The sequence below is a fragment of the Euprymna scolopes genome, chromosome 35 (assembly GCF_053919585.1).
Source record: "Euprymna scolopes isolate OS-2025 chromosome 35, ASM5391958v1, whole genome shotgun sequence".
In the NCBI taxonomy this organism is placed as follows: Eukaryota; Metazoa; Mollusca; class Cephalopoda; order Sepiida; family Sepiolidae; genus Euprymna; species Euprymna scolopes.
Window position 1 is genome coordinate 39,717,511 of NC_136516.1, and position 22,970 is coordinate 39,740,480.

General features: G+C 35.8%; 1 protein-coding gene across 3 annotated transcripts in view; it reads right to left on the reverse strand.

The window, feature by feature from the left end:
- LOC145259828 (uncharacterized) overlaps positions 1–21,459 on the reverse strand; it is a 299,932-nt gene extending 278,473 nt beyond the window's left edge. Inside the window, exon 1 of one of the 3 annotated variants that reach the window (XM_080117652.1) lies at positions 19,197–21,458. In XM_080117652.1, coding sequence (XP_079973778.1) covers positions 19,197–19,698 — 502 coding nt within the window. In that variant the 5' untranslated portion in view covers positions 19,699–21,458. Of the gene's footprint in view, positions 1–19,196 lie in introns of all 3 variants that reach the window. The other 2 variants (XM_080117653.1, XM_080117651.1) reach the window with 2 other exon arrangements.
- Between the last annotated feature and the right edge of the window lie 1,511 nt (positions 21,460–22,970).

Here is a 22,970-nt window from a genome sequence, read left to right on the forward strand (position 1 = left end):
AGCCTATCTCTGCTCTGTCATTATTTGTGTGGTAGGTGCTCGACTGAGCTTCAATCTATGACCCCCCCCTCACACACTGTAAAACATTTGCAACAAATACTCGTCTGGCTACAACAATTGTCAACAATTTTCCTACACTGTTTGTGTCTAAAACTGAAAATTCCATAACCATAGTTTCTTTCCTAGAACTGTCCGTCTGTAGAACACAATTACCTGTGGCTGCTTCTCACCTGACTATAGCATGATTAGTCATTTTCAAATCTAATGTAAATAAGTTCTTTTTTGAGCAGGCCTCTTCAATAATTAAATCCTAAACACTCATTAAATCATTAACCTCAAATAGCTTCCGCGTCTGGCACAGGGATACTTTTCCCTACGAGGAACACGTATATCAAATCTGTTGCCAAGGCCGCTGGAAAAATGGTGGGATCTTTCTATCGATCCGGTAGATATCTCACTGCTGAGCTATTCTCTATCTATATAAGAGCCAGGTACGTCCAAGGATGGAATACTGTTGCCACATCTGGGCAGAAGCTGCTAGAAAGGACTTGTCCTGCCTTAATAGAGTTCAAAATAGACTTCGTAGCCTCATAGGAGATGTCGTTTTCTCCTCCTTGCAACCTCTATCTCACAGAAGATGTTGCGAGTTTGTCTCTGATGTATCGTTATTTTCATGGAAAGTGTTCGACTGAGCTTCAATCTATGGTCCCCCCTCGCCAAACTTTCACAAGAAACACTCGTCTAGCTGTAAACACTATCAATAATTTCCCCCACTCTTTATCTGTGCCTGAACCTAAATGTAGATTCCATGAACAAAGCTTCTTTCTTAGAACTGCACGCCTGTGGAATTGTCTTCCGTTTTCCTGCTTTCCGGCTGACTACAATATGGTTGTGTTCAAGTCTAAAGTAAATAAGTTCTTGATGAGCCATTCCATATAAGTTACCAAATTTTCATTACTAATGATTACTATATTGTCCAATTTCTACTGTACACTCTTTAACCCTTATCCTTGAGTGGCCTCTGGACCTTGATAATGTGGTGATGCCTATGTAAAAAAAAAAAAAGAGTAAACCCTGACTAAATATTCAAAATCGCATAGTATTCGCGACCCAAATAAGATCTCCTCGGTATGGCTAACCAACTCAGGCTTTTACAAGGAACTAGCCTGGGTGCCTGGCATTGTCCGGATGTTTTTAGTTGTGTGTCGAGAAAAAAAGTAGTAGTAGGCAGACGGGCTCAGAATCCGTACCGGGAAAGTGAAAAAGAATGTGAAAAAAAAAAAAAAAAACGTAACGTCTTTGCCGTTGCATCCACCGCAAAACCAAAAGTGGCGAAGGTTGTAAATTTTAGTCAATCAAAAAGAGTGGGTGACATTCGAAAATATTGGCAAAAGAGAGACCCCTCCTTGTAGAAAACTGCTCAGTTGAGAGCAAAGTAATTAATGTTTTTAGTAAATTTTTCAATATTTGTCGTCCGAAGGGTGGAGTTTCAAAACGATACGGATCTCGTGAAAATCCGTCGCCTGTCGAAAGTTTTAGGCAGACATACATACATTTAAACAGATAGATAAGATTTATATTATAGATGGTGCACCTTTGCCAAGTGATGTTACCTCAAGTAACAGCACGAAGCTAGATACTCCACCAGACTAGATGGATTCTTGCCATGGAATTCAGTAAGACCAAGAGGCCACAAGAAAATTATGCTATAAAATACATTAAAATAGTCAATTGGGCAGAGGATAATAAAGCTCTCAACTTCTTCGCTAATGTTGGAGAACTTCACTAGAATATTTGAATATCTATGTTTTTTTTTGTTTTTTTTTTCTCCCTCTTATATCACCCACCACGGTTTCCTTCTCGTTCTTGCTTTACTTGTCGTGGCATGATAGAGTTTTGTGTTAGTATAGTTGATTCGGTAGCTGATGTGTTCGCCTCTGTCTCCGTCAACACAGTATATAGTTTGGATGTAGACCTTTCGTTCTTGCTCTCTAGTGTGTTCGTAATATAACTATTATTTTTAAATGATTGTATGTATGGATGCCATATAGTTAGTCACATTAATGAATTGAGTTCTATTATTCCTCAATCCTTTAATTTCGGCATAGGATGTTTAGTTGTGAATATGAATATTCTGTTCATCATCGCCTCCTTCCCTCCTGTTACATGTCGCCAAGGGTCCTCGTTAGACGTAGATAGTGATGGAGTATGCTTAAGTTACTACTAATAATTAAGTAACAACTAATTAATGTACACTATATATAATTGTATGAACTGATATGATGTAATATCTGTAAATAACTATAATGCAATTGAAATGTTTTATTTAATCCAAGCTATGGTATTCATAAGAATTAGTATAGGCACTACACCATTTTATATAAAAAAAACAAGTGTGTTAACCTCATGAAAGAGACTTGATTTCTAAAAACTTCAATTGAATTAAAATGAACCAATTTTCTTAATCTTATATATAAAAGGCTATATGTTTATCTGTCTGCCTCCATATTTTCAAACTATCTCTTCCGAAACTAAAAGTCGCAGGGCGACACAAGGGTCCTCAAATGATTGTATTTTGTATGGACCCTTTTTTTATGGGTCTTTAGCCTGTTAAAATTATTTTTAAAGGGGTCAAAAATGGATCAAAATTGAAAAAAAAAAAATCGTTATACATTTTGTACATTCATCCTAGTTTGTTTTTAATCAGTTCATATGCGTGTCACTTTGGTACTGTGGTAACGTCACCAGCTTTGAATGCTACAGTTTTGGTTTCGATTCTAGCTGATGGCACCAAAATACCTTTTTTTTCACTTTTGAAATCACGACTATAATAATATATACGAAATCTGGGCAAATTAAAATATCATATTTAAGCGTATTTTACGACCGGGCAAAGTCCCCCACCACCACAACCACCGCTAGTTTTATTTAAATTCAATTTCTCGATTTCGATAAATTTTACTTAAAATAAACACGCAAAAAACTGGCCTTGTGTCGAACTTATCTGTTGTGGTGACGCGAGTAAATGCGGACATGCAACTACATCGTCGGTGACCTTATCCATTAAGCTAAGCACATGTTTTTTGTGCATAAATCGAAAAATCGGAATCGTCTTAGTCATTGTAGTTATGTACGGGTGGGGGGAGGAAGAAGGGAGAAGGAGGGGGAAGGGGGAAAAAGGGGGGAAAACAAGGAAAAATCTTTAATTGACAACCATTCACGTATTCAATTAACAGTTCACATAGACACTACTACAACCACTACTACGCCGACAACAACGAATCCGCGTACTTAACGAGTTTACCAATGTAATTTCGTTCAGAAAAAAAAAAAAAAAAAAAAAAAAAAAAATCCGGAATTTCAACAGGTACAACTGCTGCTTCGACAATTTTTTTTTTTTTTTTTTTTTTTTTTTGCGATTGAAGTAAAAAAAAAAAAAAGAAACGGGATGGAAAAAAAAAAAAAACGGGATGGAAAAAAAAAAAGCCACAAAAACAAAAAAGACAACAAATAACTGTTACCAAACGCAATAAAAATTACTTTTCCTTCTCATTTGTTTAAGTTTGCAGATTATGAAATTTATTATCCATGCAGTTGTTATCGTCACTTTCACTTAGCCAAGCAAACGTACTTTTCAACATGGCTTACAATTTTGATGGAACTTGGTCGAGAATTTCGATAAGCTATTATATAAATCTCACCTTTCTGTTTAAATGTATGCATGTATGTTTGCATGTATGTCTGCTCAAAACTTTGGACAGAGGGGATGGAATTTTACGAGATCAGTGCCGTTTTGAAGCACGTCCCTTCGGACAACAAATATCGAAAAATTGGCTAAAAACATTAGTTCCTTTACCCTGAACTGGGCACTTTTCTACAAGTAGGGGTCGCTTTTTTTAATTTTTAAAATCATCCCCCTCTTTTCGATTGACTAGCCTTTATTTAAACCTTCGCCACTTCTGGTTTGTCGATGGATCCAATGGCAAAAACGTCACGTTTTTTTGTTTTTTTTTTTCGTGTTCTTTTCCTCCTTCACGGTACGAGTCCGAGCCTACCTACTACCACTTTTTTTTTTTTTGCTCAACACACACCTCCGGGCAACGCCGGGCACCCAGGCTAGTAACAACTAAAAGCTTACCCTAATTCGATTGGCAATCACCCTCGGACTTAGTCTGACCATTCCACCAACCTCATTTTATTTTTCATTTTTTTTAAATATATTTTAATCCGTGACAAAATCTCCAAATTGGCTGTCATGTTGGAAAGCACGCTTGTTTGGCTAAGTAAAAGTGACAATAACAAATGCATTGATACAAAAATTATACAATCAGTAGACACTTAAAAATTATGCATACATAAAAAGTCATTTTCATTGTGTTTGCTAACAGTTACATGTTGATTCCCCCCCCCCCGTCATTTGTACACAATCGCTGGTTTATTTAGAAAAGTTTAAGTTATAAAGATATCACTTAAAAAACAAAAAACACTTTTACCCTGAAAATTATCAGTGCTTAATCAATCACAAGAAAGAAATTAAAAAAGAAAAATAGAAAATACAGTTTTTGGATCTTGTCAATCAACTATTTAAAATCAAACTCCTAAAATCGAGTACTGTTGCCACATCTTAGCGGGAGCTGCTCGGGGCACCCTACCCTGCACTGACAAAGTTCAAAATTAGCTTCGAAACCTAGTAGGTGATACTGTTTTTACTCCCTGCAACCTCTTTTCGACAGAAGAGACGTTGCGAGTCTGTCTCTGCTCTATTGTTATTTTCATGGCATGTGCTCGTCTGAGCTCCAATCTATGGTCCCCCCTAGCTAAACTTTCACGACCCCCCCCCAAAAAAAAGCACTCTGTTGGCTACAATGACCATCAACAGTTCCCCCTTACTTTACCTGTGCCTAAACCTAAATGCAAATTCCATAAACAGAACGTCTTTCCGAGAACTGCCCACCTGTGGAACCCTGTTCCACTGGCCTGCTTTCCAGCTGACTACAATATCATCGTCTTCAAGTCCAATGTAAACAAGTTCTTGTTGAGCCGCCCCACTCAGTAATCCATTTCTACCCCATTTCCACCGTTAACTATTAATACGCTGTTGACTCAGTGACTACCGTACACTCATTAACCCTTATACTCGGGTGGCTTTCGGGCCTTGATAAGTGGCAACTCGTTTGTAATCAATAAAAACAAAAAAGTCCTTTACTATTACAACCACAACATCGACTTATTTTTTCAAAGTTACTTTCTGTTATTAAAAAAAATAAAAATACGAATATAAACACAATGGGAAGAGGTCACACAAGGTCGGGAAAATTGGATTTGAAAAACCAGCGCACTAGAGGATAAGGGTTAAGAATTGTCAAGAGACAACACCCTAATGGAAAATTGGGTAGAATTTACTTATTGAAGAGGATGGCTCAACAAGAACTTGTTTACATTGGACTTGAAAACAACCACGTTGTAGTCAGCTGGAAAGCAGCACCACGATATAGATTTTCACAGGCAGTCAGATCTAGAAAAGAAACTTTGTTCATGGAATTTGCGCAGAGTTTTAGGCACAGATAGAGAGTGGTGGAAATTGTTGACAGTGGTTGTAGCTAGACAAGTGTTCGTTGTGAATGTTTTACAAGGGAACAATAGATTTAAACTCCGTCAAGCACTTGCCATAAAAATAGCAGAGGTAGACTAGCAATGTCTCTTCTGTGAGAACGAGGTAATAGGGACAAAATATCGCCCACTAGATTTCGAAGCCAGTTTTATACCCTGTTAAAGTAGGATAAGATGCTCTGAACAGCTTTTTTATTTCTTTTTTTTTTCACATGTTAGTCACCACTTATCAAGGCCTGGAAGCCTCTCAGGGATAAGGGTTATTCTGTGTACAGTAATCAATGGGATAGTATCGTAGTAATCGTTAGTATTGGAGATTTGATAAAGTGTCTCAAGTGGGCGGTTCATCGGGAATTTGTTTATGTTGGACTTGAAGACATCTAAGTTGTAGTCAGGTGGGAAACAGGCAAACGGAAGAGAGTTCCACAGGCATGCACTTCTAAGAAAGAAGCTTGTTTCATGGAATCTACGTTTTGATTTTGGCACAGATAAAGAGTGGGGAAAATTATTGACAGCGGTTTCGATTAGACGGGTGTTTTTCATGAAAGATTGGCGAGGGGGGACCAGAGATTGGAGCTCAGACGAGCACTTGCTATAGACGTAACGATAAAACAAAGACAGGCTCGCAATGTCTCTTCTGTGGGAGAGAGGTTGCGGGGAAGGGAAAAGGGCATCCCCCACGAAGTCTATTTTAGACTCTGTCAAGGCAGGATAGGCTGTTTTTAGCAGCTCCTAACCATATGTGACAGCAGTACTCCATCTTTGGACGTACTTGGCTGGATGTGACAACAATGCTTCATTGTAGGACGTATTTGGTTCTTATACAGGTAGAAGATTTTGTCAAGAACAGAACCCCTTCTGGAGCAGTACAATGATCCAACCATTTTTCCAGCAATCTTGGTAACAGATTTGATGTAAGTGTTCCATTGAAGGCCAGAAGAAAAGGTCAGTCCCAGAAGGTTGTCAAGGTATTCTATCGACCTGCATAGTTTTAAACTTTTGAAACTGTTTTTAAGTTTTGTTATTTCAAAATTTGTCTTACTTTAACTTCACGGACTTTGTTAAAACAAAGATGGCTGTTGATTATTCATTTATTTATTTTTCTTTTTTACACTATATTGTCATCATACATCAAGACCCGGAAGCCATTCAAGGATAACGGTTAATGGATACTGTAATGGATATTTCATAAGTTATTTTAGAGAATGTCTTTAAGTACTTGTTCAAGTTGGACTTGAAAACGACAATGTTATAGTCAGCCGGGAAGCAGCTCTGTAGTATTGTGTTCCACAGATGAGTAGCTTTAGGAAAAAAATCTCAGATTTTTCATTTAGATTTTGGCACAGATGGAAAGTATGGGAAAATTGCTGATAGTTGTGGTAGCTAGTTGTATGTTTGCTACGAAAGACTTACCGGCGGGGGGGGGCATTGATTGAAGCTCAGTCGAGCACCTGCCATTAACATAACAATAGAGTATAGAGGCTCACAACGTCTCTTCTATGAGAAAGCAACAGCAGAGAGGAGAAAAGAGCATTGCCCACTAGAAATCGAAGCTGATTTTGTGCCGAGGCAGGAAAGGATGCTCTGAGCAGCACCTCTCCAGATGTGGCAACAGTACTCTAGGTTAGGAGGTATTTGGCTCTTATACAAGCAAAGGATTGCATCAAAAGTGAGATACCTACTGAAGCGATAGAATGATCCAGCCATTTTCCTTGCGATCTTAGCAACAGATTTAATAGACGTGCTCCATTTCAGATCAGGAGTGAAAGTCAGTTTCACAAGCTTGTTAAAAACATGGTGGTTCCTCAAGACGAGAGAATATTTATATAAAAAAAAAAAAAAAAAAAAAAAAAAAAAAACAAGCTTACGCTAATCGATTGGAAGTCATCCTTAGATTTAGGGTTAATGGTGCTGTTAGAGTTCCTGCTGTGAATATTTTGTGATGGAAAACTAAAGACGGGAGCTCAGTCGAGTACCTTATATCTTTGCATGTACTAGAATAACGTTATTAAATAGTCAAAATATGGGCACAAGCGATCTTGATAGACTTTTGTATAAATACTATTATGGCATGTGTTTTTCAGAATTATTTGATTTCCTGCTTCCTTTCTTTCAGCTCATTTGACTTGTTGGTCTAGTGGTCTCCATCTAGTCGATGTTTATGATATCTCATTGTAATACAGATTATTCCAGCAGTTTCTTTCCAAGAACTGCAAGCTTGTGGAACTCTTCCTGCTCACTGTTTTCCTTCTACTTACGGTCATGGGCTTTACAAGACAAAGGTCTTGAGTCATCTACCGTCTTTGCAATAATCATCTTGTTAGCTTTTTACACCAAGTGGCTTCACACCTTGTCTTTAAAAAGAGAAAACAGGAGACTTTGATGGTATGGCCACATTGAAAGAATAGATGAGATTTTCAGTAGATGCAGAACAGGTACAAAATCCAGTTCTCAGGGGAAGTACAAAGAAAACATAAGTGATGAAAATGGGTTTATTTTTTATTGTTTTCCTTTCTGCTAGTGTAACTCTTCCAAAAATGAAAACAAAAAAGTACTTACAATAAGTTAAAGTGCACATATGCTAAAATGACACTTTGGTTGATATAACCTCCAACCTTTGGACAAAATTTCGACTGGAATCCTTTATTTACTTCACCGGAGTAGCATGCTCTTGTTCTGTCAGCCATGACCGAATAGAGGTCCTAAGTAATTCGCAATTGTATCTTTCAGTTCAATTGTATCTTTCAGTTGCCCAAACTGAGAACTGAACCTTCAACCTTCAGGAGAAGGTCACTTTTTACAATTGATTTTTCTAACTACTCTAACTCTGTGCCATTGGTCCACAACTGATTAGAGTACTTGGAAAAATCAGTTTGACTACTCTACACTCTTTAACCCTTATCCTTGAGTGGCCTATCGGCCTTGATAAGTGGTGACGTTTATGTAAAAAAAAAAAAAAAAGGTTGAAGGTTCAGTTCTCAGTTTGGGTAACTGAAAGATACAATTGTGAATTACTTAGGACCTCTATTCGGTCATGGCTGACAGAACAAGAGCATGCTACTCCCATGAAGTGAATAAAGGGTTCCGTTTGAAATTCTGTCCATATTCCCGAGTTTAACAGAAAGATTCCCGAGTTCAACAAGATACACCTGAAAAAGGTCAGAGGTTACATCGACCGAAACGTTGTGAAATTGACACTCAAGATGAGAACAGTAAACCGATGAATCCAAACAATACGAATAACCAATCCTCATCTAAAAAAATTAGAAACGTCAAGGTCTGGACTATATGAACGGCGATGAACTGTCATCTTGGTCAAATAGTTTCCATACCGATATCAAACTGTGCAATTGTTGTCTATAGACACATGACAGTCCTTATCTATGAAATTCTTTATTTGGCCAATCAACTCTGGTGTCAGACTTTCTTTACTCCTCCCACATTTCTCATCATCCCTCACAAACTCCCTGCCTTCCTTGAATCTTTTATGCCACTCAAAAACTGTCTGAAGTATTCCATACGTTTCTGTGGCATTTTTTTTTTCCAAGTTTAAAATAGAATTTTATTGCATTGCATATCGTTTTTCTAAAGTGTCCTCACGTTCCGATGGCATTTTTGAAATTTACTAGCTGTGATAACCAGGCTTTATTAGGGTATATTCCAATTCCTGCTGTAACTGTTCATTTGAACTTGAAATCATAAAAATTAATCAGTCATCTCATAAGATGTATAGCAATAACATACTTAATTTTCAAGAGTGTACAACAATTTTAAATGACTGTACAAAAAAGTCTGGATACTTATTTAAGCCACCTCATAATTATTGCTAATCGCTTGAGGCACACCTGCCAGGAAATGCCGATGAGGCTGTCCAGACCTTCTTTGTATCCAGGCCAGAGTCCCCCTCCTCGAAGGTGCTGGCTTTTCAGATTCCCTTTTACCGACCTTGTGTCACATCTCCCCTGTTGCGGGAGAGAAATAAAAAATATTTGCACGAAGACGGGGGGGGGGGCTGCCTTTGGCGCCAAAACCAACAGACTCTAGACCATTTATTAAAATGACCTCTTCCCTAATTACAGCGGTACGACGTTGTTAATCGAATGCAGTTCTAAGAGGTGCAGTAGTGCACACACCCAGGCTTTGCCGTCTCTTTTGAAGAAGGGGTTAGTTCACTGCAAACCCTTGATGTGCCCCTACTCTGGAATGCCGACGCGACTGCCCAGGCTTTTTTTTTTTTTTTCACCCACCAGGGCGCTGGCTCTTTACGACCCTAGCATAACATCTTCCCGCTGTGAGAGGGAGATAAATTTCGACAGATGCATTCTTGCATCCTCCCACACTAGAATTCTTATTTAATTAACATTATTAAAATTGAAAAAAAAAAAAAAAAAGATCTTACTCTTAGCTTTTAGTGTATACACGTGCTGACAGAGTGTGAGGGAGGAGGGAGGTTTACGCAAAGCCGACGACGGGTAAGGGAGAGACAGGGGCGATAATCCCTTTTGAACCTTCCCTTATCGAATATTATTAACGTTAGAATTTATTATTAAAATCACTACGGAATATTGAAATCTTGCCTTTTCCATTAATATATCCAATCTCGTGTGTGTTTGTGGAAATACGAAGAAACGTGATTTGTAAAAATAAAATAAATTTATTCAGAATTCCGTGAATTTGTAGATAAGGCCTTTAAACTAATTCTCACCCCCCCTCCACTCCCAAATAATTTTTTTTCAGATGACTATGTACGAACACCTCCCAAAAAATTTAAGGGAGAAAGAAAACAAATATTTTTTTAGAATTTGCAATGTGCGATCATACAAATTCAGCGTAAAAATATCAGCCATTTCCGTCCATTGTTTAACTAGATAGCGTTTTAAGGGCATATAACCAATTTATTTATGAAAATATTAACCATAAATCCCGGTGGAAATAGCTACGCCCCCCCCCCAATACTCTTAAATCTTATTCCTATAACTAACTTAGAAACCACTTCTGCAGTTTAACAGTCTCGAGTAAATTTTAGAACGCAATTCTTAACAGGGGAAGAGAGGGGAGGGGGGCTTTGTTAACTCTTACGTTGCGCGGACGGAACTCTTCTAAAATGAAACCAACTTGTGGAGGTTAAACTGCCGAAAAATCCTAACATAAAATAAAATAAAAATAGCACTGTCCGTAAACTGCACAAATACCAAAATGTCAATTACTAGCTTTAAGGTCGAAGTGTAGAATGTTTTTTTTGTTTTTTTTTTTCTTGTCAAACGCTATTCCAATGAAACACTATGACAATATACGGCAACTTACAAGTACTGGCTCTAATCGTCTATTGAACATTATAGAAATACTGAAAATTGATACATGCATAAAATAATAAATCTATCTACTATTTTTACGCGTGCATGTGTTCCTTATCGACTCCGAAACTGATTGGAAGATAGGGAAATTTCACATAAATGTATTTTATGTATCTGACAGTGTTCGGAATGTCTTTGATAAGTAACCGATAATCGAAATAATCGGATGAAAGAAGGAACAGGCAATTCTGAGCAAAGTTAACACCTTACACAGCCTAACATCACAAGTGCATTTGAAAAGTTATTACCACACAAACCGAAAGGTCCGACATATACAATCAACCGTAGGTTCTTTGATATGACAGGGGCGCATTCAAAATGAATGTTTCTGTTTAAAGCACACTTGAACCACGATGATTAACTTTATTTCCATATAAATATATATATATATACATATATATATATATACATATATATATATATATATACATATATATATATATACATACATATACATATATATACATATACATATATATACATATACATATATATACATATATATACATATACATATATATACATATACATATACATACATATACATACATATACATACATATATATATATATACAAGCAATTAAAGATATTTTAACCTTGCTTTAGTTCCATGGAGTGTTTTGTCGTCCCAATTTTGTGTAAGTGCTCATAATTCCTAGTTGGCAACTTATTTCTTTTCCTTCCTCCCAGTACTCTCCCGACTCAGTGGAAAGTATAGCACACATGGCATGGCACAGTTGTATTTCAGTTTTCCTTGGGGGTAGACGTACCTTTGTCCTCCTGGGGTGTCCAGTCACGTAGGTAAGCACATGTTATGTATCATTAAGCTATTGTAATATTTAATATGGAATTAATAGGTTTTGGTATTTTCTTTACCATAATTTTGGATGAGATTATTATTTTATTTACAATTTATTACTTTTTCAGTTTTGTAACTATGAGTTTAGCTAATGCAATATCTTGATTTATTCTTAGTTTTATCATTTATCTTATTGTATTACAAGCATTTACGCCCGGCGTTGCCCGGGTGTTTGGAGGGGTATGTTGAACAAAAAAAAACAAAAAAAAACGGTCAATTTTTTTTTTTAATTTGACCCCTATTATGACCCCTTAACATTTATTGTTTGGGGCCCAAATCAAGTTATTAAGTTAGATCCATGTCCAAGGAACCTATATCTAATAGTTCAAGTGTTTAGACCCAAATTTGTGGGAGGAGTTTGGTAGAGTTCTCAAAGGTAAAATCGTTGAACTTTGACCCCTTAACAGCCAAATTTCTGGCCGAAAACCGATTACAAAGATTTTCCAAAATCTCAGTACCCCGCCTATCAAATTTTGAGTCTTGTAGACTTAAAATTGACAGAGTTATTGCTTAGAGAAATGTACACAGACAGACAGACACACACGCAGACACGTTCACTTTTATATATACAAGTGATTCAAACTGTTCAACAGGATAACTATATTTTTTACGAAATAATAACACCATAAACATTTTTGTATTGGGGTGTATAAACACCCTAAGGGACTAACCATGTTTGGAACACCCAGTTGACTAACACAGGGTTAAGTATGGTAGGTTTATAGAGTAAATGTGGTATGAAAAAATGAAAGGAACAGTGAATAAAATATTTCAAAGCGTAGTATCTGTTTTCTCTTGGTTAGAAGAGGAGAAATTCTGGCTATATTAGAGAGATTAGCTCTTTAAATGACTACCAAATTTTATAGACTAGATTTCAGAGTTTCCAAGCGGTGACAGAGCAAATTACTTCCCTGTATTAATGTTTACTTACTGCTTTCCTTATTATTTTTATATTGTTACTTGTGCAGCTATGTTACCGCGCTGAAATAACGTTATTTTAGAAACCCATTCTTAACATGGGGAAGGGATCGTGTTTTGTGACTATTCTATACTTTCACGTAACAATTTGATAAACAAAAAAATATCAAAAATTGAATTTATCTTGAAATACTATTCAAAAATAGCGCACACAAATGCACAAGCAAATAAATTCAACCAAAATTTATTCAAATTATTATTGCCAGCCAGACTTAGGGTTAAGAGCGCTTCTACACAATACAGATCTAACTAAACAGAACTAAACCTAAAATTAGGAGTTTAATTTTTTTTTTTTTTAATTTTGTTTTATTTTACTTCCGTCGAAGTTATCAAAAATCAAGGGGCCCACAACCTGGGGCTAACACTTGAACTCTATATGAGATACATCGATGTTCGAATGTTTCATTAAATTTCTTTATCTCTCAAACACAGTTAGAAAAGAAATTGAGAACCTAATTTTCTTCTCCTCAATTAACCATTTTCATATGCTGTAGTATATCTTTCATTGTGGTCTCTTGGTCTTACTGGATTCCAGGACAAGAATTTATCTAGTCTGGTGGAGTTTCCAGCTTCGTGCTATTACTTGAGATAACATCACTTGGAGAAGGTGCACCATTTCTTGTAAAAGCTTATGTGAGTTAGCCATAGTGAGGAGATCTTAGTTGGGCAACGAATACTATGTGATTTTGAATATTTGGTCAGGGTTTACTTCTATGGAAAAAGTATCCTCATGCCAGATTGTTCTGACAAAACCCTGCACAGAGAGACCTTAGACACTCGAGGATATTTTCTAGTAGGCATTCAAGTTCTTGTATCGCGTATAAGTACTGATCTAAGATGACGTATGCTTGATTAATGTAAAAGATTGTCTGCTGCTTGTGATTTCGGGTTTCTGCTGTCCATTTGGCAGGATAATTGGACATGGTTAAGCTAACAAGAAAGCCGTTTCTAAAACGAGGTAAAGGAGGATGGGCTTTCACGTTATCCGAGAAGGGACCATATTTTGCTTGTTATCGTTGACTCGTCTGCAGAGCAGAATGCGGGAGTCCAGAGGAGCACGATGTTGACTATAACCGAAATCTGCAGACAAAACTAGTTTATTAAATCTGCAAAGATTTTGGGAGCCAACGGCTTCAATATAACCGGAACCCTCCAGTACAGAGGAATTTAATAGTAGTTTTAAAAAAAGCGGGTCAGTGTGCTCCGTTACGCCAACTGAAAACACATCAACATTTTCTAAAAAAACAAAATGTTGACTTGGAGGTTTTCAGGTATGCTGAAAACGAATATAGCAGGTAAAATTAGCGCAGACAAATAGTTCTCTAGATATAAATACCTGTATTATACAATGTAATTGCTAGTAGTTTGAATTGGTCACCATCTGTTATTCCAATGAAATGGTTCAGTTAGCATGCGCAGACGAACTGTGAAGTTTACGAAATGTAAATGTTTATTCAACGTCATTTCTAGTTAATTCCACCCCAAAAATTACTTTCAAGAATTCAAATTCAAGAAACTTTGGTCAATGTGCACTAGCTGTCGAACCTGTTATTCCGGAAGCCATTCTTAACGTGGGGAGGTTGAAAATAAGAAAATGCCTTTCGGAATAACTTCGCCCCCAACCTTCCCATGTTAAGAACGGCTTTCGGAATTGCGCTAAAAAAAATTTAAAAAAAAAAAAGGGAGGATTTGCCTCTTTCATATGCCGCCCGTTCAAACATAGCCGCCAGTGATTTACATTTCCAAATACAGGTATTTATATCTTGAAAACTATTTGTTTGTGTTAATTTTCCCTGCGATATTCCTTTTCAGGAAACCTGAAAACCTAACGAGGTCGTCGATTTATCAAAAAAATGTTTAGGAGTCTTCAGTTGGTGTAACGGGGAGCACATTAATCAAAAAACGTGTGTTAAGTAGTTAAACATTCAAATATATAACAAATAAATGTTACCAAAGGCAAGATAAGTTACTCTACTTAGTTGGATAGTTTTGTAGTTTTTGCTTAATGTAAAATGTTTATTCGGCTAAAAATCAACTAACGTCAACACATACACGGACACAAGAAAAAATAACCGCGTAGCAAATATATTGCGGCCATTTTTCCTTGTGCTCGTATACGGGTTAACATTAGTTGCTTTTAGAGCTGAATAAACATTTTATTTTACATTAAGTAAAAACACCACGAACCTATCCAACTAGATAGAAGAGTAACTTATCTTGCCTTTGGTAACATTTATTTGTTATACATTTGAATTTTTTAGAACTTTTTCGAATCTCTGGATTGTAAAACAAACTCAAAATCTCTAATGAACAATAAGAGATATTTAAATTGGTGCTTCTTCTACATAATGTGAACTGAACCAAACTAAACTGACTTTTATCTAACCCCTTAGTTTAAGTTACTTCCGCAGTTTACAGACCATACTGAAATAACATTATTTAGAAACCCATTTTTAACATGGCAATTGTTGAACTAGTCTGTGCTTTCACCTAACAATAAAAGATACTATAAAAATTAAGGTGTTTATGCAGAAAAGTTACAGTGCTATTTTTTAATAGTATTTAAGTTAAATTAAACTTTTACGATATTTTTTTTTTTATTAAATTGTTAGATGAAACTACAGATTAGTTACAAAACGTCTCCCCCCCCTCGTGCTAAGAATAGAATTTGTAGAAGTATACTTAATTTTTATATTCTTACTAGTAGGACTATCTGGCGTTACCCAGGAGTATAGATAACAAAACAGTAGTTATAAAAAAAAAAAAAAAGGAGTGGAGCGTTTTTATTTTATTTATTTATTTTGCACTCTGATAAAATATACAAAGAAAGAAAAAAAAAAGTAGTTGACTTGACCGACGTCTGACCTAGTTGCTGTGCTGTTTTTCAAACAACTATCAATAGAAATGATCTTCACCCCCTGCCCCATTAATTGGATCTCTGGTAGCCTCGAGGAAACGATTATTAGGTACAGAATAGTTAAAGCGTCACTACTGCATGCACATGTAAACAAGGAGTTGGCAGACCTGAACGAGAATACCCTCCCCCCATAATTTTTACCGGTATTCTGCAGTTGGTATTTTTTTTTTACGACCTAACCCAACGTAGTATGAACACCACAACCTCTTCATAGTAAGAACGGCTTTCGGAATAAACAACCCCCAACCTCGAAAACTATACTACGTAGTAAAACATACTATAAAAAATTAAGGGGGAGGGTGATTTCTTGTTCAGGTCCGCCATAACGTTTATTTAGAAACCCAGGTACTTGTGTAGAATACGGACCGTGTGGAAATATTAACTTTATTATTTAGAAACATTCTTAGCATGGGGAGGAGAGGGCGTTTTTTTTTTTAACTACTCTGTATTTTCAACTAACACCTTAACCGTAAATAAATAAAATAAATTTAACTTAAAAATCCTAAAAGAATGTTATTCTGCACAAATACCGTGACACATTTTGGTACTTCTACAGTTTATCGCCGAAAATGGAGACGTCATTTTTAGCGCACCTGTCGAGGGAGAAATCAGTATTTTAAACTATGGCCGAAGTTAGAAACAAATAATAAAAAAAATAGATATTAATTACTTCCGTAAAGAACTATGAAAAAGAGTAAAAAAAAAGAAAGTGAAAGAGAACATATATCCGTCATTGTTTAATTGAAAATGTTTCGATTTAGTTAATGAAAGCGGGAAAGTTTTTCATGAAACAATATATATATATATATATATATATATATATATATATATAATTATTAAAAACAGAAAATGAAAAAGACAGTATCATTAATAACAGAAAATGAAAATGACATATTCATAATGGTCTCAACTGGGCGAGCGCAATTTGAAAACCAAAACATTTACTGTATAAAAATTTATCAAAATATAATTGTAAAAACATTTATTGAAAAGTTTGCGTAAGAAAATATAATTTTAATAAAACAATATTGTAATGAAAGCAACTTGGATTTTTACAAAATAGTTTTTTTTTTTTTTTTTTTTCATTGCTTCGGTCATAGCTTAAAATACTGATTTCTCCCTCAGATTTTAACGACAGGTGTACGAAAATAAAAAAAAATGTCTCCATTTTCGGCGATAAACTTTAGAAGTACCCACATTTTTAATATAAGGAGAGGGGGTGTTGTTTCTGCATCTTAAGTTTTACCATAACTAGCTCGTGATGGTGATAGGTGGGGGGGGGGGCTCGATCCGAATCCGATGATGCGAGATTTGCGACTTTAAGCTGGACACGCAGACAATCGCGATTTGCTTTTATATAATTTTTTTTTTTACACAGTGATCACCACTTATCAAGGCCCGGAAGCCACTCAGGGATAAGGGTTATTGCAAGTACATTACGTTAGTGTGGAGTGTTTACTTAAGGGGGCGGTTCATTAGGAATTTGTTAACATTGGACTTGAAGACATCCAAGTTGTAGTCCGGTGGGAAGCAGGCAGACGGAACAGAGTTCCATAGGCGTGCAGTTCTAAGAAAGAAGCTTTGTTCATGGAATCCGCGTTTTGATTTAGGCACAGATAGAGTGGGGGAAATTTTTCACAGTGGATTCAGCTAGACGGGTGTTTTTTGTGAAAGATTGGCGATGGGGGACCAGAGATTGGAGTTCAGACGAGCACCTGCCATGGAAACAACGATAAAACAAGGATAGGCTCGCAACGTCTCTTCTGTGGGAGAGAGGTTGCAGGGTAGAGAAAAGGGCATCCCCCACTAAGCCACGAAGTCTATTTTGTACTCTGTCAAGGCAGGATAGGCTGTTTTTAGCAGCTCCTGCCCAGATATGGCAACAGTATTCTATCCTTGGACGTACTTGGCTTTTATATAGATAATAATAAATGTATTGCCTTACGTATATATATATATATATATATATATATATATATATATATATATATATATATTCAGGCAAACATTAAAAACAACAGAGATTCTTTTTTCATTTTTTCAATCTTTCGTAAGATTTTTTAACTTCAAGATGGAAGGTATTTACAAATGTTCCATGGTTCACACGAGCGCTTTCGATTCTTTCTTGAATCATCATCAGGTGGAGATAAAATATTAAAATAGAAGTGAAATATATAGTTACGAATGATAAAAAAGAGTCAATGAAAAGTCGATTAAAATATACATTTACGAGTGATAAAAAACTCGATTAAAAATTAGGATGATAAAAGGCAATGTTAGTAAAACCAGTCGTATACTGGTTATGCTAAACATTTCAGAACATTATTGCTACTTTCAAAATTAATGCTATTTATAGATGTGTGCTGGGTTTTTATATATAGTGCTTCGAGTATTTTTAATTTTTTACAATTACTTTCTCGTTGCAAAATCCTTGTGTTGTCCAGTGTCCACGAGGACCTTTCTAAGATTAGAGGGGGGACAGCTATGTTGATTTGTTAAATGCTGGTATATTGAGCTAGTACTGTTCAAATGCATTGTTAATCGACGGGACAATGTTGTTTTTTATATATAATAATGTTTGTCACACTATATATATATATATATATATATATATATATATATATATATATATATATAATGTGTGTGTGTGTGTGTGTGTGTGTTATATATATGTTATATATGTGTGTGTGGTAAATGTTATTTTGTTTTCGTGTACAACAATGGCCACGACTTATAAGGAATCACTTGGCTTAATATCAGGAAAACTACTTATTTGCGGGAAATTTAAATGCAATACTAGTTTTCAGCATACCCGGAAACCCATAGAGGTCGTCAATATTAAGGTGGAAACCAAGTAAAAATTTACCACACACACACATGATATTTATGCAGAGAAGTTATCGTGCTGAAATAACGTTATTTAAAAACCCATTCTTAACATGAGGAGGGAATAGAGCCGTGTAATTATTTTGTACTTTCACCTAACAATTAAATTAACAAAAATATCGTAAAGTAATTTAACTTAAAAATATTGTGCTTATGTTGCCGTGTTGTTTTTTTTTTTTTAATAATATTTTCAAGTTTAAAGTTTTACGACATCTTATTTATATTAAATTGTTAGATTTCCCCCCCCCTCTTGTTCAGGTCCGCCATAACGTTTATATTATATTTATTATTATATTATATTTTTTATATTAAATTGTTAGATGAAAGTACAGAATAGTTACAAAACGCCCTTCTTCCTCGTGTTAAGAAGGATGGGTTTCTGAAATAACGATATTATTTCAGCAAGGGAACACACGTGCATAAGTTGCAAAAATAACATTAAAAATATCACGGTAACTTTTCTGCATAACCACCATATATAACATGTGCTTTTTAAAAGATACCACAAAACAAAAACTACGTGTTGTTAGCGGCAGGTGCTTGTTTTTTTTTGTTTTGTTTTTTTATAAAAACGAAAACACTTTCACTTACCAGTTTTTTGTAGCAGTCCTGAGATAGCCCCACCTGCAGCTCCCCTGATAGTTCGAGGGGAGCCCGATGGAGAAGCCGAGTGTACGGGAGATGAAGGTATCCTTGGAGAAGGGGGCGCTCGAGGGGGTGGTGAAGCGTCGGGCTTCGCTCCCGTGGCCTTCTTGCGGACGGGGCTACGTTTTGGACTGGGTTTCGGGCTACGTTTCGGGCTGGGTTTCGGACTTGGGGTTGGACTTTGGTCTAAACAAGGGTCGGTTGGGACATTATTCGGTCCTTGTTGCCATGTACTTGTCGATGGGCTCGGAGACGGCGGGGAGACGGACGGGACTGCGGGGAAATTTAGACCAGCAGCGGTTTCTTGGGATCCAGGGGGCAGTGGAGATGGGGGCTGTTGTATTGGTGGTTCGAATGGGGTCGCGGGGCCCGGTGTTGTCACTGGAGTGTTAGTAACAGCACCACCACCAGCGCTTGTAGTGCGACTGGAAGACGGAGGTGTGTTCATGTCGTGCGTGAATTTCTTTTTTTTACTTTTTTTTTTTCTTCTTCCTTTCTCGGCGTGCTCGCGTGTTTTGGTTAGAGATATCCGTTTTGTTATTATTTTTTATTTTTTGTTTTTATTATTGCTCCCCGTTTCCTTGTTGTTGTTTTTTAAATTTTGTACCTTTTTTTAAAAAAAAAAAGAATACCTTATGTAAATTTAAAAATGAAAAATTGAAAAATGCGATTTTATTATTGAAGCAGAAAAATATATACAATATTATTTGTAATTTATATTGTACTCCAACAAGCAAGTGATGTACTGATGTGTATTCCACGAATTTTCACGTCCTTTCAAGCGTTGCTTTCTTTTGTTATTTTCAATTAAAGATTAATAGCGCGTAATATATGTGTGTGTATGTATATATATATATATATATATATATATATATATATATGTGTGTGTGTGTGTGTATGTATATTGTATATGGATATGATCCTTTCAAAATTTGTAATTATTCCGGTTTACAAGAATGAAATCCAGTACTGCGTTTGTTTTTCTTTCTATTATAAATCACTCCTTTTTGTGACGATGTTGAAAACAATTTTTTTTATATTAATGATACGAGAAAGGCGTTATTTCTTGTCTAAAAACAAAAAACAAAAACAAAAACAAATGTAGAAGGACAACACGCAATATAGCAAAAAACCCAGCAATTAACTCTATACAACTAATTAATTACTGGAAATTGTGAAATGGAGATTTTTGGGGAGCTTATCTTCCCCCGGTTCTGTTTTCATTCTATAGTGACGGTGGGTAGCAATAATAATAATAATAGATCTATATTCTTCCTCGTGTTTCTGCCGTTTTCTTCTTCCAGTAACGAAAACCACCAACTCCAGCAGACGCTTTTAACGGCGTCTCTCTTTCTCTCTCTCTCTCTCTCTCTCTCTCTCTCTCTCTCTCTGGTTACCGTCTCTTTCTCTTTCTTTCTTTCTTTCTCGTTTGCTCTCTGTCTCCTTCCTTCTTTCTCCCTATCTCTTTTGCTCTCTCTCTCTCTCTCTCTCTCTCTCCCTCCCACTCTTTCTTCTCTCGCTCGGTCTCTTTTTCCCTTCCTCTCTCTCTCTCTTCTTATTTCTCTCTCACTCTCTAACTCTCTCACCCCCTTTCCCCCTTTCGTTAGTTTTCTTTCACTCCTTCCCCCCCTCTTTCTCCCTTCGTAAAGCTATACTTCTAAAAAAAAAAAAAACACCCCTCTATGACACGCACTTATTTTAAATGCAAACAAGGGTAAAAAAGAGACACGCAAAAAAAGGAATTCACGAAAGATCGATACCAATATATAAACGAGTCGCGAGAAAAAAAAAACACTGATGCACTTAAAACCCCCCTCCATTCTTCCTTTTCCTTTTTTTTTTTTTTTAATGTCATTAAAAAAATTAATTTAATTTTTTTACTTTCCTACCAAGCAAACCCTAAAAAATCCATCCACCAGGAAAGATAATGACTTAAAAAAAAAATGTTTGCGTTGCTCCCAAGGCGCCGACTATCGAGTTGGTTCCTGCCCACACGACACGAGAACATACATTATTCGAATTCGGAGAAAAATAATCCAAACTCGTGTCCGTCAAAGTTGCGGCATTGGCATCGAACGTTCACCATTCAGCGAACGACGCGGCTGCTATGGAAGCACATAAGTGCAATATTTCCACTCAGCTGATTTCGACATGTTCAACTGGTTCCAAATCGAATTTACAGGCGTCTACACCTAACATTGTCATCTAAGCGATCTACGTAAACTCGCATGAGAAATAGAATAACACGGCTAATTATGTTAAAAAAGGGACTACTACTACTACTACTACTACTACTACTAATAATAATAATAATACTAATAATAATAATAATACTAATAATAATAATAATAATAACAACAACAACGATATCAATAATGACATACATTTCATACGCATATGTATAATGTGAAAATTAAGATATATGTAAAACAAGGGTTTTCTTATATGTGTGTGTGTGTATGTGTGCGCGCACGCGCATGTATATATGTTTGTGTGTGCGCGTATATATATGTGTGTGTGTGTATGCATATATGTGTGTATATATAAATATATGTATACATATATGCATTTATGCATATATATATATATATATATATATATGCAAATATATGTATATGTGTATATATATAAATATGTATATTTTTTCGCCGGATTGATTGTTGCTATTTCTTCTGATGAGTTAAGGGCAAAATAGATTCACTGGTTGATATAATAATTAAGTGATTGATTTTGCACTACGGAACCGATACTGTCAAGAATTGTAAATGTCAACGTAATTAAAGGAATAAATTATACGATGGTCAACATCATGAATTTTGGAATATAGTCTTTTGTCATTTATTCACTATATTGCTCTGTAATTATATCGAGCTTCTGAAATAAGGATTGGTATATATTATAAGAAATAAAATATTTTTCCACAGAAAGATTTGATAATTTTTTTTTTTGGGGGGGGGGGGGTACAGAATTTAATAATGGCTAAATACAGACCAATCAACATGATGAATCAAAAAAAAAAAAAAAAATGAAAATAAAGGTTAGCTAACTAGGTTTCGTTCCTTTCTCAACAGAGCTAAATCGAGGAACATATATATATATATATATATATATATATATATATATATATATATATATATATATATAAGCGAGATAAGACACTGATAGAATTCAGATGAAAAATCCTGATAGATATTACTTGAAGTAATACTTTCAAAGAGATCCTAGCCAAAAAGGAAAAGCTCAATATTTAAGAATAGAGCAATATATAAGTTCCGTGGTTCAATTTTAAATTCTGAAAAAAAAAAAACATGTAGAGAAATATATCCGATTCAAGAATTTATTCTTTTACAAAAGGAATATATAGAAGGGGTTATTTTAATTTTCTTAATCCATGGATTTTCAACAATGGTTCATATCATCAGAGGAAATGAAATGCAGTTAGCAAAATGTTCAGCTGCAAATGGGCGCTATTTTGCTTTTCAGCACAATTATTGGAAATAGTTTTTCGAGTGGTTGTGGATGATTATATGGAGAAAATTATACGAAAAGAGAAGTTGATACAACCTGGGTAATCCATTATCGGAAGGAGTCCAATGTCATTCGGGGTTATAAATCCAGGTGGGCAGAAAATAGGCCCATGGGAGAAAGTGATATTCCTATATAGCGATTTTTCGAAAAGTATACCGGGCAGCCTTATTCGTTGTTGTGTTGATTGTGTGT